General features: G+C 46.8%; 1 protein-coding gene across 37 annotated transcripts in view; it reads right to left on the bottom strand.

Moving 5' to 3' along the window:
- TRMT2B (tRNA methyltransferase 2 homolog B) overlaps window positions 1-13,197 on the bottom strand; it is a 111,645-nt gene extending 98,448 nt beyond the window's left edge. For 19 of the 37 annotated variants that reach the window (XR_011385531.1, XR_011385527.1, XR_011385528.1 and 16 more), the window contains exons 1-7: window positions 13,043-13,197; window positions 10,383-10,534; window positions 6,967-7,236; window positions 6,250-6,304; window positions 4,828-4,959; window positions 4,093-4,192; window positions 2,987-3,057 (exon numbers count right to left, since the gene is read on the bottom strand). Coding sequence is in view for 9 of the 37 variants with exons in the window: in XM_017349887.3 (XP_017205376.3) it covers window positions 2,987-3,057; window positions 4,093-4,192; window positions 4,828-4,959; window positions 6,250-6,304; window positions 6,967-7,232 (624 nt within the window). In the remaining 28 variants the exon portion in view is untranslated. Of the gene's footprint in view, window positions 1-2,986; window positions 3,058-4,092; window positions 4,193-4,827; window positions 4,960-6,249; window positions 6,305-6,966; window positions 7,237-7,387; window positions 7,511-10,382; window positions 10,535-13,042 lie in introns of all 37 variants that reach the window. The other 18 variants (XR_011385543.1, XR_011385545.1, XR_011385535.1 and 15 more) reach the window with 9 other exon arrangements.
- Window positions 13,198-13,428: the final 231 nt, after the last annotated feature.

The following is a 13,428-nucleotide window of genomic DNA, read 5'->3' as shown; positions in this document are numbered from 1 at the left end:
TCCATACATAGAGTTATTGAAGAGCCCTAATTTAACTTTAGGAATCGTCAATGTACAAGCAGCCCTTCAAGCCATCAGTTAATGTTGAGTAGTCTCCCATGAGTATATTCAGAAGGAGGGAGTACTTACTGGGGGACACATTTATACTGGGGAAAGGAAGAGACAGATCCCAGGACAAAGACGGCAAAGTGACCATTAAGACATTAGAAAACCAAGGCCAGTGCTGTGCTCAGGGCATTGAGTCACTGCCTGCAACATCAAGACCCCAAATGAGCACCAGTTCAATTCCTGGCTGCTTCATTTCTGATCCAGCTCCCTGCTAATGGAGCAGCCTTCCCTGGGAAGGAGTGGAAGATGCCCCGAGTGCTGGGGACCCTACACCCATGTGGGAGACCAGAAGGAAGCTCCTGGCTCCTGGCTTTGGCCTGGCCCAGTCCCAAGCATTGCGGCCATTTGGGGAGTAAACCAGAAGATGGAATCAATCTCTATCTCTGTCTTCCTGTCTCTCTCTCTCTTTCTCTCTCTCTCTCTGCAACTCCATCTTTCAAATAAATAATCTGCTTTTAAAAAAGAGAAGAAAACCATCAGAGGATGGTATCACAGAAACCAAACAGCAGCAGTGGATCAGGAGCAAAAAGAATAATTAGAAGTGGCAAAAGCAGAGAAAAGTTAAATAAGCTAGGAACAGGAAGTTCCAACTGAATTTGGAAAGATGAAGGTCACTGATGACTTTGGAGCATTGGGAACAGAAGCAAGAATCATATGTCCAGGGCTGGCGCTGTGGCACAGCGGGTTAAAGCCTTGGCCTGCATCCCATATGGGCAATGGTTCGAGTCCCTGCAGCTCCTCTTCCAATCCAGCTCTCTGTTATGGCCTGGGAAAGCAGTGGAGGATGCCCCAAGTCCTTGGGCCCCTGCACCCGCATGGGAGACCTGAAAGAAGTTCCTGGCTCCTGGCTTCGGATCAGGTCACCTCTGGCTGTTGCAGTCATTCGGGGAATGAACCAGTGGCATGGAAGACACCCCCCACCCCCACCCTCTCTGGCTCTATCTCTCTCTGTAACTCTTTCAAATAAATAAAATAAATCTTTAAGAAAAAAAAAGAATCATATGTCCTTAAAAATGAGAGCTATTTCATATACTCACAAACTGAAAGAAAAGGGCCAATAGAGGTTAAAAGCAAAAATAGGACAAAGAGGTTATTTAGTAAACATCAAGGATCCTGGGCAGTAGGACAAGAATCCAAACAGGGAGGACCTATACCTCCTTCACTGATACAGAAGAGGACAACGAGAAATTTCAGCAAAATGTGTACATGGTTAAGAGGTGCAGTTAAGGGAGTTCTCATCATTTACAATAGTTACTAGGCCGGCGCCGCGGCTCACTAGGCTAATCCTCTGCCTTGCGGTGCCTGCACACCAGGTTCTAGTCCCGGTCGGGGCGCCGGATTCTGTCCCGGTTGCCCCTCTTCCAGGCCAGCTCTCTGCTGTGGCCAGGGAGTGCAGTGGAGGATGGCCCATGTCCTTGGGTCCTGCACCCCATGGGAGACCAGGAGAAGCACCTGGCTCCTGCCTTTGGATTAGCGTGATCCGCCGGCCACCGTGTGCCAGCCGCGGCGGCCATGGGAGGGTGAACCTACGGCAAAGGAAGACCTTTCTCTCTGTCTCTCTCTCACTGTCCACTCTGCCTGTCAAAAAAAAAAATAGTTACTATAGAAGCAGGTGTCCGGTCTAGCCGTTAAGGTACCTGCATCCCACATCAGAGGGTCTGGATTTGAGTCCCACTTCTGGCTCCAGACTCCAGCTTCCTGCTAATGTGAACCCTGGGAGAGAGTGGTAATGGCTCAAGTAAGTGGATGCCTGTCACCAACATGGGAAACCTGGACTGAGTTGAGGTACCAGCTCCCAGCTTCGGCCTGGCCCACTTCCAGCCAAAGGAGGCATCTGGGGAGTGAACCAGCAGATGGGAGCTTGCTGTCTCTCCACCTCACAAATAACCAATTTTTAGTTAAAAATAAGAATAGTCACTATAGGGAAAGGGAGAAAGTAGTTGAGAAGGTCCGTGGAAGACTTCTAGAAAATGATCTTATTCCCAGCTGTGTTCTACTAACAGAATCCTGGAGGGTAAGATGTATTTTATCAGAAGGCAGCATCGAAGTGCTGAATCATTAGGAGGGCAGGTGCACCTCAGAATTAACACACAGAGGGATCTATGTTGTGGCGCAGCAGGTTAAGCTGCTGCTTGCAATGCTGGCATCCCATATGAGCACTAGTTCAAGTCCCCCTGCTCTGCTTGTGATCCAGCTCCCTGCTGATGCACCTGGGAAAACAACAGAAGATGACCCAAGTACTTGGGCCCCTGCCATCCATGTGAGACCCAGATGGAGTTCCAGGCTCCTGGCTTCAGCCTAGCCCAGACCTAGGCCTGGTCCCCCATCATTCTCCCTTTCCAATAAAGAATGAAGAGAGAAGAATCGGTTGGTATTTCTGTTCAGTCCCCACTAAACATGGCTTTGGCCTTTTTTCTTTTCAGTTCCAAAAGGACAGGCATGATGTCTGCTGACATGCTGAGTCACTACTGTTGCCCCAGCACAGCACCTGACACATAGTAGGCACTCAAGACATACTGAGCCTTTGAACCAGGAGAACATCAAAACCACTTCAGGATGCAGATAACTCACTGTCACTCCCACATCTCATGATATTTCTCTATTCTGTTCTGCCGAAGACACTCGCCTTCCAATTATCTCAGGACCTGACACTGGCTACAGCTTGAACTTAACAGTAATGGACGTAGTCCTCTCCCTTCCTTCTCAGCCTTCGTGAAATGAAACGCCAGCAGTCATCTCTCCACACTGAGCCGCATACACTCAGAATCTCACCTACCCTCTAGCACTGGCAGTGGCTCTGATACTGAAATGTCACGGTTGCTGCTGTAATAGGCGACAATGCCCCACGTCATTTCATAATACCCTTGTCCCTTTTTACCTGAGCCACTTGATTGTGCTTCTCAGGGATGTTTTTCAGATGGCTGGACTGCACACAGACCACGTTCCCATCTGTGGGAAATAAAAGAATTAACTGATGGGCTTTTCTCTGAAAAAGATTATTTAGGAGAAAATGTCTGCCAACTCCAGTTCCCTCCTTCGAAGAGGCGTATTGTGGATAGGAGGAAGCAAAGTACTTAATTCTAGCACATGGCCATTTTTCAGGGAAAACCTAATTGTTTCCTGGTCTAGCCATTAAGCAGTGAATTCTTAATGGAGCTCGTCCTCACTATTTTCTTTCATACCACAAATGTGCCATATGACGACATCTGCTTTCTGTTCACATTTTAAGAGGAAAAATAAAATGTAATGGGTTTTGTTTTTCTGGCTACTGAATAATACAACACTGACGTCATCTTCATTTAATTCAGCGCACAGTGGGGGAAAAAAAACCAAGTGCCTCCTAATGAACTGTAGTTTAAAGCATATGGATATTAAATAGTGTGACTAATACAAAAAACGGTGGGTTTATTGAAAATGGGCAAATAGGAAGTCCAGGAATGGAATTTGGGAATGGATACCAGAGTTAAGTCTCAGAAATAGGCCACTAAGATTTCCCTCACCCAAATACACTTCCCCTATCAATTCCTTTAAGGCAGATTTATCACAGAAAACTCTGTCTTTCAGGGATATGGGGATATGTGATAGAAAAGGCAACTCTAACAACGAGGAGACTGCTCCCAGTATGGAAACTAGCATAAACTGACGCCGCCGCTGCCGCCGGTGATGACGACGACGATGATGATGATACAGCCGCTGCAACAATGGTAACACTTATGAAGTGCTTGCTAGGTTATCAGCTATATGGCTTATTGAAGAAGAAAGAGCAAGGGATCATATGATTTCTGTCACTGTGTTATAATGACTACCCACCAGAATGTATCTACAATGAACCTTGGGATCACGTTCTGCAGCAAAGACTTCCAATTCAACCTCCTTCTTTAAGGCCACTATATTTTCTACTCCTACTGACACTGTTCTCTGTGCTCTTCCCTTCCCTCTCAGTCCTTGGTTTGCTATTTCTACGGATCATAGCCTTCTACTGACCTCTCCAAGTTCCCAGGTAGTACCCCACAGTCTTGGGATTGCCGTCTGGACCTCGGTTCACAGAGAAGGTGGACTTATTTCGGTAGCCATTGATGACAGGCTGGAAAGGGCAAAAGGAAAGGAAGGGGACAAGAGGGGGGTCAAATGAAACAAAGGAGGAAAACAAAAGAGCAAAAACAGGATAAGAATACATGCTGCTTACCTGGAAGGTATGACATATGTGAAAGTCTGTGGCCAAGCAAGACACTCCACAGCAGAAAGGGGTTCTAATCTTATCAAAAAGGAGTCAGCAAATTTGTGGCAAGGCCCAGAGCATACATATTTTCGGTTTTACAGACCATATGGTCCCTATCCCAACTACTCAACTCTGCCACTATGGTGCAAACACAACCACAGACAACATATAAGCAAGGGAGCCCAGCTCAGGTAGTAGCATCGTGGTTGATAAACTGTGCCTTGTATCACATAGTCCTCAGTGTGAATCTCTACTCTGGCATTTCCAAGATGTGTGTGTCCTGGCAAATTACTTAATCTCTCTGAGCCTCTATGTCTTCATTTGTAAAATGGCAGTACCAACTCCTCAGAGTTATTGTAAACAGTAAAATGAAGAAAAATGGTGCATAAGAATCACTTAGCACAGAGCTCAATACCCAGCAAGTGCTTAGCAGATAGCGGCTGATTTTATGAGCCATGAAGAGGGCTTGGTGGGTAAGGAATGGGACGATGGAGACTTACAGAAGGTATAATAGGATGGAGAAGACAACACAGCTCCTTGGATGTTGCAGCTGCTGTGACCTTGACTCTTTGGAGCATCTGAAGGTAAGACTCCAGTCTCTGTAAAATTTTTTTCTGAGCTTCAAATTTCACCTGCAAAAGAATATAAGCAAGGAAACAAGACTTTTGTGATCTCACAGCAAAGAAAGGGAAACAAATGGGACAAAAGAAGGATATTGCACAGATTCTTGGGCCACGTTCTCAGCAGATAAGGAACCCAGAATAATGGAACTGAGACAAACCTAATAAGGTATTGGAGAAAGGCCAAGAGAAAGCTCTGGCATAAGCTTATCATTTTATTGAACTGTTCAGACTAAACGTTCAAGGTATTTGCCAGTGCTGACTAGTAGAGCTTTCTATAATGGAAACAGTCTATGTTTGCACTGTGTTCTATGTATACAGTAGCCACTACTGTATACAAGCTGCTGGGCACTTGAAATGCAGCTGGTGAGGCTGAAGAATGGAACTCTTAGTCTTATTTAACTAATGTATAGAGTCAATTCTGCTATAATGTGACATAAGTATTCTTATATATTCTGGGCTCCCTTGTTTGTATGTTGTCTGTGGTTGTGTTGGCACCACAGTGGCAGAGTTGAGTAGTTGGGATAGGGATCATATGGCCTGTAAAACCGAAGCATCTAAAGGTAATGCAAAATTGCACACACACAAAAACATCCCAGGGCTCATGGGAAAAAATGGGGTTAGGCACATAACATTCCAAAACTTTTCAGTGACACCCACAAAAAGATAAGAACCTAATAAACACAGTAGCATCATTTTTTACACAGCAAATGGTTAAGAAATATGAGTACTATGATAAGGATAGCAGTTTACCCTAAACCTAAAGTGTGCTTGTGTTTGTCAGAAGGGCTGCAGCTTAGAGTTAAAGGTGAAGTAGTAAAGGAGGGTTATATGAGTTGGACAGAAAGCTCTAACACCACATTCAGAGGAGTGTGTCTCACTCTAAAATCACTACTAAGCGAATGTGAAATCTGTATTATGCTCAAATTGTTCCCTAATATTTCAATCCATTGAAACAAATTTCCACTCTCAAAATAGGCATTAGAGTAGGATTGACTGTATTTAAATTTAAATAGCCACATGTGGCTAGTGGCTACTGTTGCTGGAAACTGCAGCTGTATATGCCACAGCATGAGCACCACCACTTCCACACAGAGCTGTAAAGAGTGGCAAAATAGCCAGGAACAAAATAGGCATTTGGATCTAAGCATCTAGAGTCTGGAAAATATGAGCAGCCTGAAGTTCCAATTCCAGTCACTGGGCTATAGTTTCAGGCCTGGGAGAATCGTCCAGTCAAGCTTTCTCCCAGTTTAATGCTGTTTTGCTGGAGAGGAAAGGTAAAGACTCAAGCTGGGCGCCTACCTTGAGCTGCTCTTCATAGCTCAGCCTCCAGAGTGGCGTTACAACATCAGCCAGCCTTGAATCAAATAATTCAGGCACTTCGTTAATCATATAAACATGTCTCGAGCACCCACTATGCCTATGTACTTCCTGCTACCATTTTCTCTAGTGTTTTACTTAGCATTCAGAAGACTTAACTCACGAGCCTCTAGGGAGAAGGAGTCTGGGAGAGGAGCCCATTTTGGTGCTGTCTACTTAACAAAGCAGAACAGATGGGCAAACCTCATATAAGAAAAATTCAGATTTATCAGGTGATAATTAATCATATTACAAAAGGCTTCACTGTTGGGTTCCTTTAAATAGCTCACCTCCCTAATGCCTTTAAAATATAATTTGATTTAGAAGATGCATTTGTTGCATAAAATGAGGTCTATTTGTGTTTGTATGGCTGCAATGGGACTCTTGATTTCTAATCCATCTAATATCATTCTGGGGCGCTGGTTTTCAGCACACATACCCTGGACTGTTTAGAGAAACAGAGTCCCACTCTAGCATCACCGTTCTGAGAAAAACATGCTCAAAGACAAGAATATTTTGTGCAACCCTAGAGCACTGCCACTCACATGACTTCTGCAGATGCCCTGAAGTCTGTGCTGGGTATCCTCACTTGCAGTGCCATGTTAGTTACATTAGGAATACGGAATTCCACCAGATCCACAGATCCGGACTGGGCCTCACCTTTCCTGCCAGGAACTCTCTGGTGGTCCAAGACGGCTTGGCTTCTTCTGATGTTTCTGTCCCCTTTGACAGTTCTTGGCTATCACATGGACGAAATTTCCCTGACATGCTGTGTCCAGAAAGAGTCGTGACCAACCTGGAAGCTGTCTGGCACCCCAGGGAAGCAGCAGTTGTTTGGAGAAGGGAGCCACCCCGGAGAGGAAGCACCTGGGGCTGTGTACCAGGACTCTTCTCCTGATACCTGCCATCCAAAGACACACGGACATCTACCTGGTGAAAGGCAGACATATACAAGTTGGGAAATGGAGGCACAACTCCCAAATCCCTTCACCCACTTACGAACCCTTAAGCAACCCCAACACCTAATTCAGCACTGGCGCAGGTGAGACACTCAGTAAAAAAGCAGAACCTGTTGAATTACCGTGCACAAGGTACTGTTAGGCTCCCACAGGAAAGAGAAGAGGAAAACATAGTCTTGGTCCTCCAGCAAACAGTTCAATTCTCTGCATACATGTCTGTGGCCAATCTCTTCCCCCTATTCTACCTGCCAAAACAACAACCAACCAACCAAACAGTATGTAGTAAGCATTTCCTATGTGCAAGACGCCAAGCCACACTGGAAACCAGAGGGGTTACAAAGGTTACAATCCAATTGAGGAGATCAAATGCCAACACAGAAAAGACATTAGTAAATAATGCAATATGCCTGGTTCCTGATGAGCACTCAGGGCAGGCTCCCCAGCCAGGCTCTCCCTGCCAGGAGTACCAAAGAAAGGCAAGGGAGGTGAATTAGATGTTTGGAGCACAGGAGGTAGACTGGCCTGGCTAAAACACTCATTCATTTCAGGGAACAGAGACAATAAGGTTGAAAAGTTAAGGCAACATGATGAGACTTGGAGGAATGTTAATACCTGAATAAAATATTGACTTTATTGTACTTTATTCACTTCATTGGCTTTATGTAGAGAAATAAAGAGGACATATGGTGGTAAAGAAAAAGTAGGCTCACATGTGAGATGTGCTGGGTTTGATCCGATAGGGAAATATCCAAAGGGAAACCTACTAAGAAGCACAGAAGCAGCAAGACAAGTCAAGAGAGAAGTCAATGCTGGAGACTCTGGTCCAGTACAAGCTCTAAGATCAAAAGAGGGGCCGGCGCTGTGGCAAAGCGGGTAAAGCCACTGCCTTCAGTGCCAGCATCCCATATGGGAGCCGGTTCGAGACTCAGCTGCTCCACTTCCAACCCAGCTCTCTGCTGCGGCCTGGGAAAGCAGTAAAGGATGGCCCAATCCATGGACCCCTGCACCCGCATGGGAGATTTGGAAGAAGCTCCTGGCTCCTGGCTTCAGATCAGCCCAGCTCTGTCCATTGTGGCCAACTGGAGAGTGAACCATCAGATGGAAGACCTCTCTCTCTCTCTCTCTCTGCCTCTGCCTCTCTGTAACTCTGACTTTCAAGTAAATAAATCTTTTTTTAAAAAAAGGATCAAAAGAGAGCTTTGAGTACAGAGAAGAGCAAAAGGCCAATGACTAAAGCTAGGGAAAGGTAATATTTGGAGAGCAGAAAGAGATGCTGATGACTCGGGAGGAAAACAAAGAGAGTGTAGGGCTGAGGAGGTCGAGAGCAACACTGGATGAAAAGGCTGTACATCCCAGGAAGTCTGGGGCTAAAGGCAATGGGCAGCGGCAGACAGTGGGGACAGTGAAGGCTTTGGGATTGTAGGAGCACAGACCTTAAGTAGACAGATTGGGCCTGGCAGCCCATTGGCTCCACCACTTAGGAGCAAGGTAGCAAGAATCATTTCCATTGACCTTAGTCTTGTTTTTGTTTTAGCTGGATAATGCAGGCAGTAATAGAACCTACCTCATATAATGGTTCTAAGAGTTAAATAAAGATAATTAACAGAAAGTCCTTAGCAGATCTGAGATGATATTTGCAAAGCTCTTCAAGGTTAACAATGACTGTCATGATGCATTTCAAAACAGCATCTGGGGTGACAATATCAAAGGAGAGGAGCTAGAAGAGGCGACAGTGGGAGTAACTCTGAGACCAAAGCTGGAAGAGTTAAAATGGGTGACTCTGAGAATACAGGGGAGGGCTCCACTTTGCAAACAGGAAGGAATCCCTCTTCCTCCAACACGGGATCCTGTTTTGTTGCTTATTGTGTCCTGTCTACTGTTGTGTAAGCGCATTTTAAAGTACCCAGGACTTGGCTTGACATCCTTCTGATCGGCTGTGAAATTACCTTTCTGTCACTGACCTCTCCCTTGGAGTTCATCCCAACACTAAGTCACACTTTAACTCACTATATTAAAGTCCAGTGTATGCAACGGATTTATTAACAAAGATTCCTCCAGAGCTCCCTCTTATTACTAACTTAGTATGCTATGATCAATGAGTAATTGAGAGGATGCTGACTTGGGTGCTGTAATATGCAGCTTACATACCATTCTATATGATTGCAAACTACTAAAGGGAGCAACTGATATAGCCTGTAATCATTTTCAGGAGGGAGGGGAATTCCAGATTTCTAACAGAAGATTAAGCTGGCCCAGAATCCAAATGTTAATGATAGTACTCCCCACCCAAACTCCCTACAAAAGGCAACAAGTTGTCATGGTTAAGAACACAGGCCTTGGGGCTGGTGCTGTGGTGCAGCGGGTTAAAGCCCTGGCCTGAAGGGTTGGCATCCCATATGGGCGCTGGTTCTAGTCCCAGTTGCTCCTCTTCCAATCCAGCTCTCTGCTATGGCCTGGGAAAGCAGTAGAAGATGGCCCAAGTCCTTGAGCCCCTGCACCCACATGGGAGACCCGGAAGAAGCTCCTGGCTCCTGGTTTCGGATCTGCGCAGCTCCAGCCGTTACGGCCATCTGGGAAGTGAACCAGCGGATGGAAGACCTCTCTCTCTGTCTCTACCTCTCTCTGTAACTCTTTCTAATAAAATAAAATAAAATAAAACTTAAAAAAAAAAAGAAAAGAAAAAAGAACACAGGCCTTGGGGCCAATGTTGTAGCCTAGCAGGTGGCATCCCATGTGGGATGTGACACCAGCATACCATTGGGGCACTGGTTTGGATCTTGGCTGCTGCACTTCCAATCTAGTTCCGTGCTAATGGCCTGGAAAAAGCAGTGGAAGATGGACCAAGTGCTTGGGCGCCACCCATATGGAGGCCCAGATGATGCTCCAGGCTCCTAGCTTAGGCCTGGCCCAGTGCTGGTCACTGTGGCTATCTGGGAAATGAGCCAGCAGATAGATGCCTCTCTGTCTCCCTCTCTCTATAATAAAATAAATAAATCTTAAAAAGAAAGAAAGAATATGGGGCCTTAGAACTATGCTCTAATCCCAACTCTACTTCATTACTTAATCACTTTGAATCCCAGGGTCTCTATCCATAAGAATAGGGCTGATAACACCTACCTTTCAAGTTTGTGGTGAGAATTAAATGAGCTCATATACATGAAATGCTCAGGACTGCTCAATGTGTGTCACTACCCCTCCTTGGGCTCTACCCCTCCTTGGGCTCTTCTTGAAAGCGTGTCACTTGGCTTCTTTGTGCCTCAGTCTCCAACCTGCAAAATTAGTAAGATATAATGCATGCAAGGGTTGTTACAAGAAGCACAATTACACGGGAACTTCTAAAAGCAACACACGCACACCAAACCTCTCCTCTCTGCATGTGTGCCTGCCAGACTATGATGTGGTCAGGTCACTACCAGCCCCTCAACCATCTGGTAAAACTATCAAAAGCAGGGGCCAGCACTGTGGCACTGCAGGTAAACCTGCCACCTGTGACACCAGCATCCCATATGAATACCAGTTCAGGTCCCAGTGCCTGGCTTTGGCTTGGCCCAATCTAGCCATTGCAGCCATCTGGGGAGTGAACCAGTGGATAGATCTCTTTGCCTCTGTCTCTGTCTCACTTTGTCTGTTAACTCTGCCTTTCAAATAAATAAATCTGTAAAAAAAATAAATAAATAAGTAAACCTAATTAAACTATCAAAAGTGTATGACCTGTGATGGCCCATATTTGTAGGATAAGAGATATTTATGTATTTTGATATGAAGGAGAACAAAAGCCAGAGAGAGGACATGAGGGAAGCAGGTGACAAAAATGAAAGAGCCGGCGCCACAGCTCATTAGGCTAATCCTCCACCTTGCGGCGCTGGCACACCGGGTTCTAGTCCCGGTCCCGGTCGGGGCGCCGGATTCTGTCCCGGTTGCCCCTCTTCCAGGCCAGCTCTCTGCTGTGGCCAGGGAGTGCAGTGGAGGATGGCCCAGGTCCTTGGGCCCTGCATCCCATGGGAGACCAGGAGAAGTACCTGGCTCCTGCCATCGGATCAACACGGTGCACAGGCCGCAGCGCGCAGGCCGCGGCAGCCATTGGAGGGTGAACCAACGGTAAAGGAAGACCTTTCTCTCTGTCTCTCTCTCTCACTGTCCACTCTGCCTGTCAAAAAAAAAAAAAAAGATGAAAGAATGACCTGGTGGGGCTGAGGAGGCCAATGACCTTGAATCCCAGATTTCAGGGAAGCAGGAAGGTGAAGGGAACATCAGGCTCTTTTAATGGGGTAGCATAGAAAGTGTTATGGTGGCAGAGAAAAGAATTACCCCGGTTCTTTGTCTCACATGGAAGAATTTCCAAGCAGACAAGCAGAGAGGGTTTAAAAGCAAGATTTATTAGAGTCACAGACCTCCAGCCAGAGTGGCAGGGAGGGGGGCTGCAAGAGAGGAAAAACCCAAAGGGGCTGCAGGTAGTGGGGTTTTTATGCCCAATTTTGGGGAAGAAAAAAACTTAACAGCTTGACATTCTATTACAAGGTAGGGACCAAATATCTATCAAAAGACCTGATTTGCAATCTTACATGCCCTGCAGCTAGCTCATAAAACAAAGAAAAAGCCATCCAGAAGGGTGGGACAGCTAACTTGTTTTCACAATGAACTGTGAAGCTTCCAAGGAGTGGTCAGGTAGGCACTTTTGGCCTTGCTAAAGACAAGCATTTCACACCCTAAATTATCACTCCTACCACCATGAAGGTCCATTAACCCATCTGACAGCTCACTAAAGGACAGAAGAGCTGAAGAATGTGGAAACAGCTATCCCAACCCCATGAGAGTCAGTGTTAGGGGGGCTCTCACTGGTGACTGCCACCAGGGCCGTGGTTCATGTGTGGCACCTCCAAAGCACTGTCCTTGTCCGGCTAGTCTTCTTCAAATGTGGTCTAAAATAGGACTCTCGGATTTCCCAGGGTCATGCATCAGCCATCATTCCTACTATAGAGTTTTTCATCGTTATGTAGTTAATTTCTGTGGTGAAATCTATTTTTCAAGGTAGCACAGTAATATCAGTCAAAGTGATTTCGTTTGTTTCTTAATATTAGCAGGGGCATCTATTTAAAGAAAGCACTGTTTTCCTTTTATAGTTTTTCCTGTTTTAATAAACGCTGGTGGCGTTTTTCTTAGGCGGAAAATAAGGAAACAAAACAGTGTGTGTTTGTGTGACAACTCCACTCCAGCCTGGGTGTCCGGAGTAGCCAGATAGGAAGGCAGAGTAATTGTGCAGGGCTTCCATGGATAGACGCAGCTCCAAATCCAAGAGGCTACATGGCAGTTCTGGTGCGCGCAGGGCCAAGGATCCGCTGGAGCCAAACGTCATCTGCCCACAAGAGTCCTGCTTGCCCTCCGCTCACCCTTCCTTGCCAAACCAGCAGCATGAACTGCGGCGCCCGCCTGCAGTCCACGTGCACTCAGATCCTTCCCCCTCCTCCTTTCTGCGGGCAGCTTCGGCCCAAAGTGCCTGTAGGAAGAGTTAACAAAGAGGAGACGCTAGGAAAGCTTGCTACTGAACTGGATTAGGCTGCAGGGCCAGGGGAATGGGGGGGGGGGGGGGACCCAGGAGTTACGTTGGCCTCTCCGCTGATCGTGACCTTGCGCAGCCACCACATGGCCGCGTCCCCCAGCGCCGCCAGTGTTCTCAATTCCCCGCCTTGCCGGCAGTTTGGTGCAGTAAGCACTTTTCTGTACAGCAAGGGTGAAATCGCGTTTTCCGGGCTATTTACCACCCCACCCCCTCGCCTTACCTCCCGTGGTAACCAATAAATCCTCTTACAAAGCTGCAGCGAGGTAAGAGTCACTTCCTGGTGCGCGGGACGCCTCCGCTGCAGCGCGCGCCGCGGGCCTGGGACGCCCGGCGCGGGACGTGAGACTCCTCCCCGCGTGGGCGGGGCCGCGACCCGGGCCTCTCCACTCCTCCCCCGCAGCCCCCTCCTCTACTTTCCTGGGGCCCTTCTCTAGACCTGCGGCAGAAACAACCGGAGCTTTATTGTCCGCCACCCCTGTTCTCCAAATTCGCCCTGCTCCCCTCTACCCTGCCCATCATCGCCTGCTCATTTCTTCCTGTCCCACTGGCGGATGTAGATAAACCTCGGAAAAAACATCAAGAAATTAGCATTCCAGTTAACAGTGT

The sequence above is a fragment of the Oryctolagus cuniculus genome, chromosome X (genome assembly GCF_964237555.1).
Source record: "Oryctolagus cuniculus chromosome X, mOryCun1.1, whole genome shotgun sequence".
NCBI lineage: Eukaryota > Metazoa > Chordata > Mammalia > Lagomorpha > Leporidae > Oryctolagus > Oryctolagus cuniculus.
The sequence above is the reverse complement of the archived record's forward strand: the minus strand, read 5'-3'. Positions and strand labels throughout refer to the sequence as shown.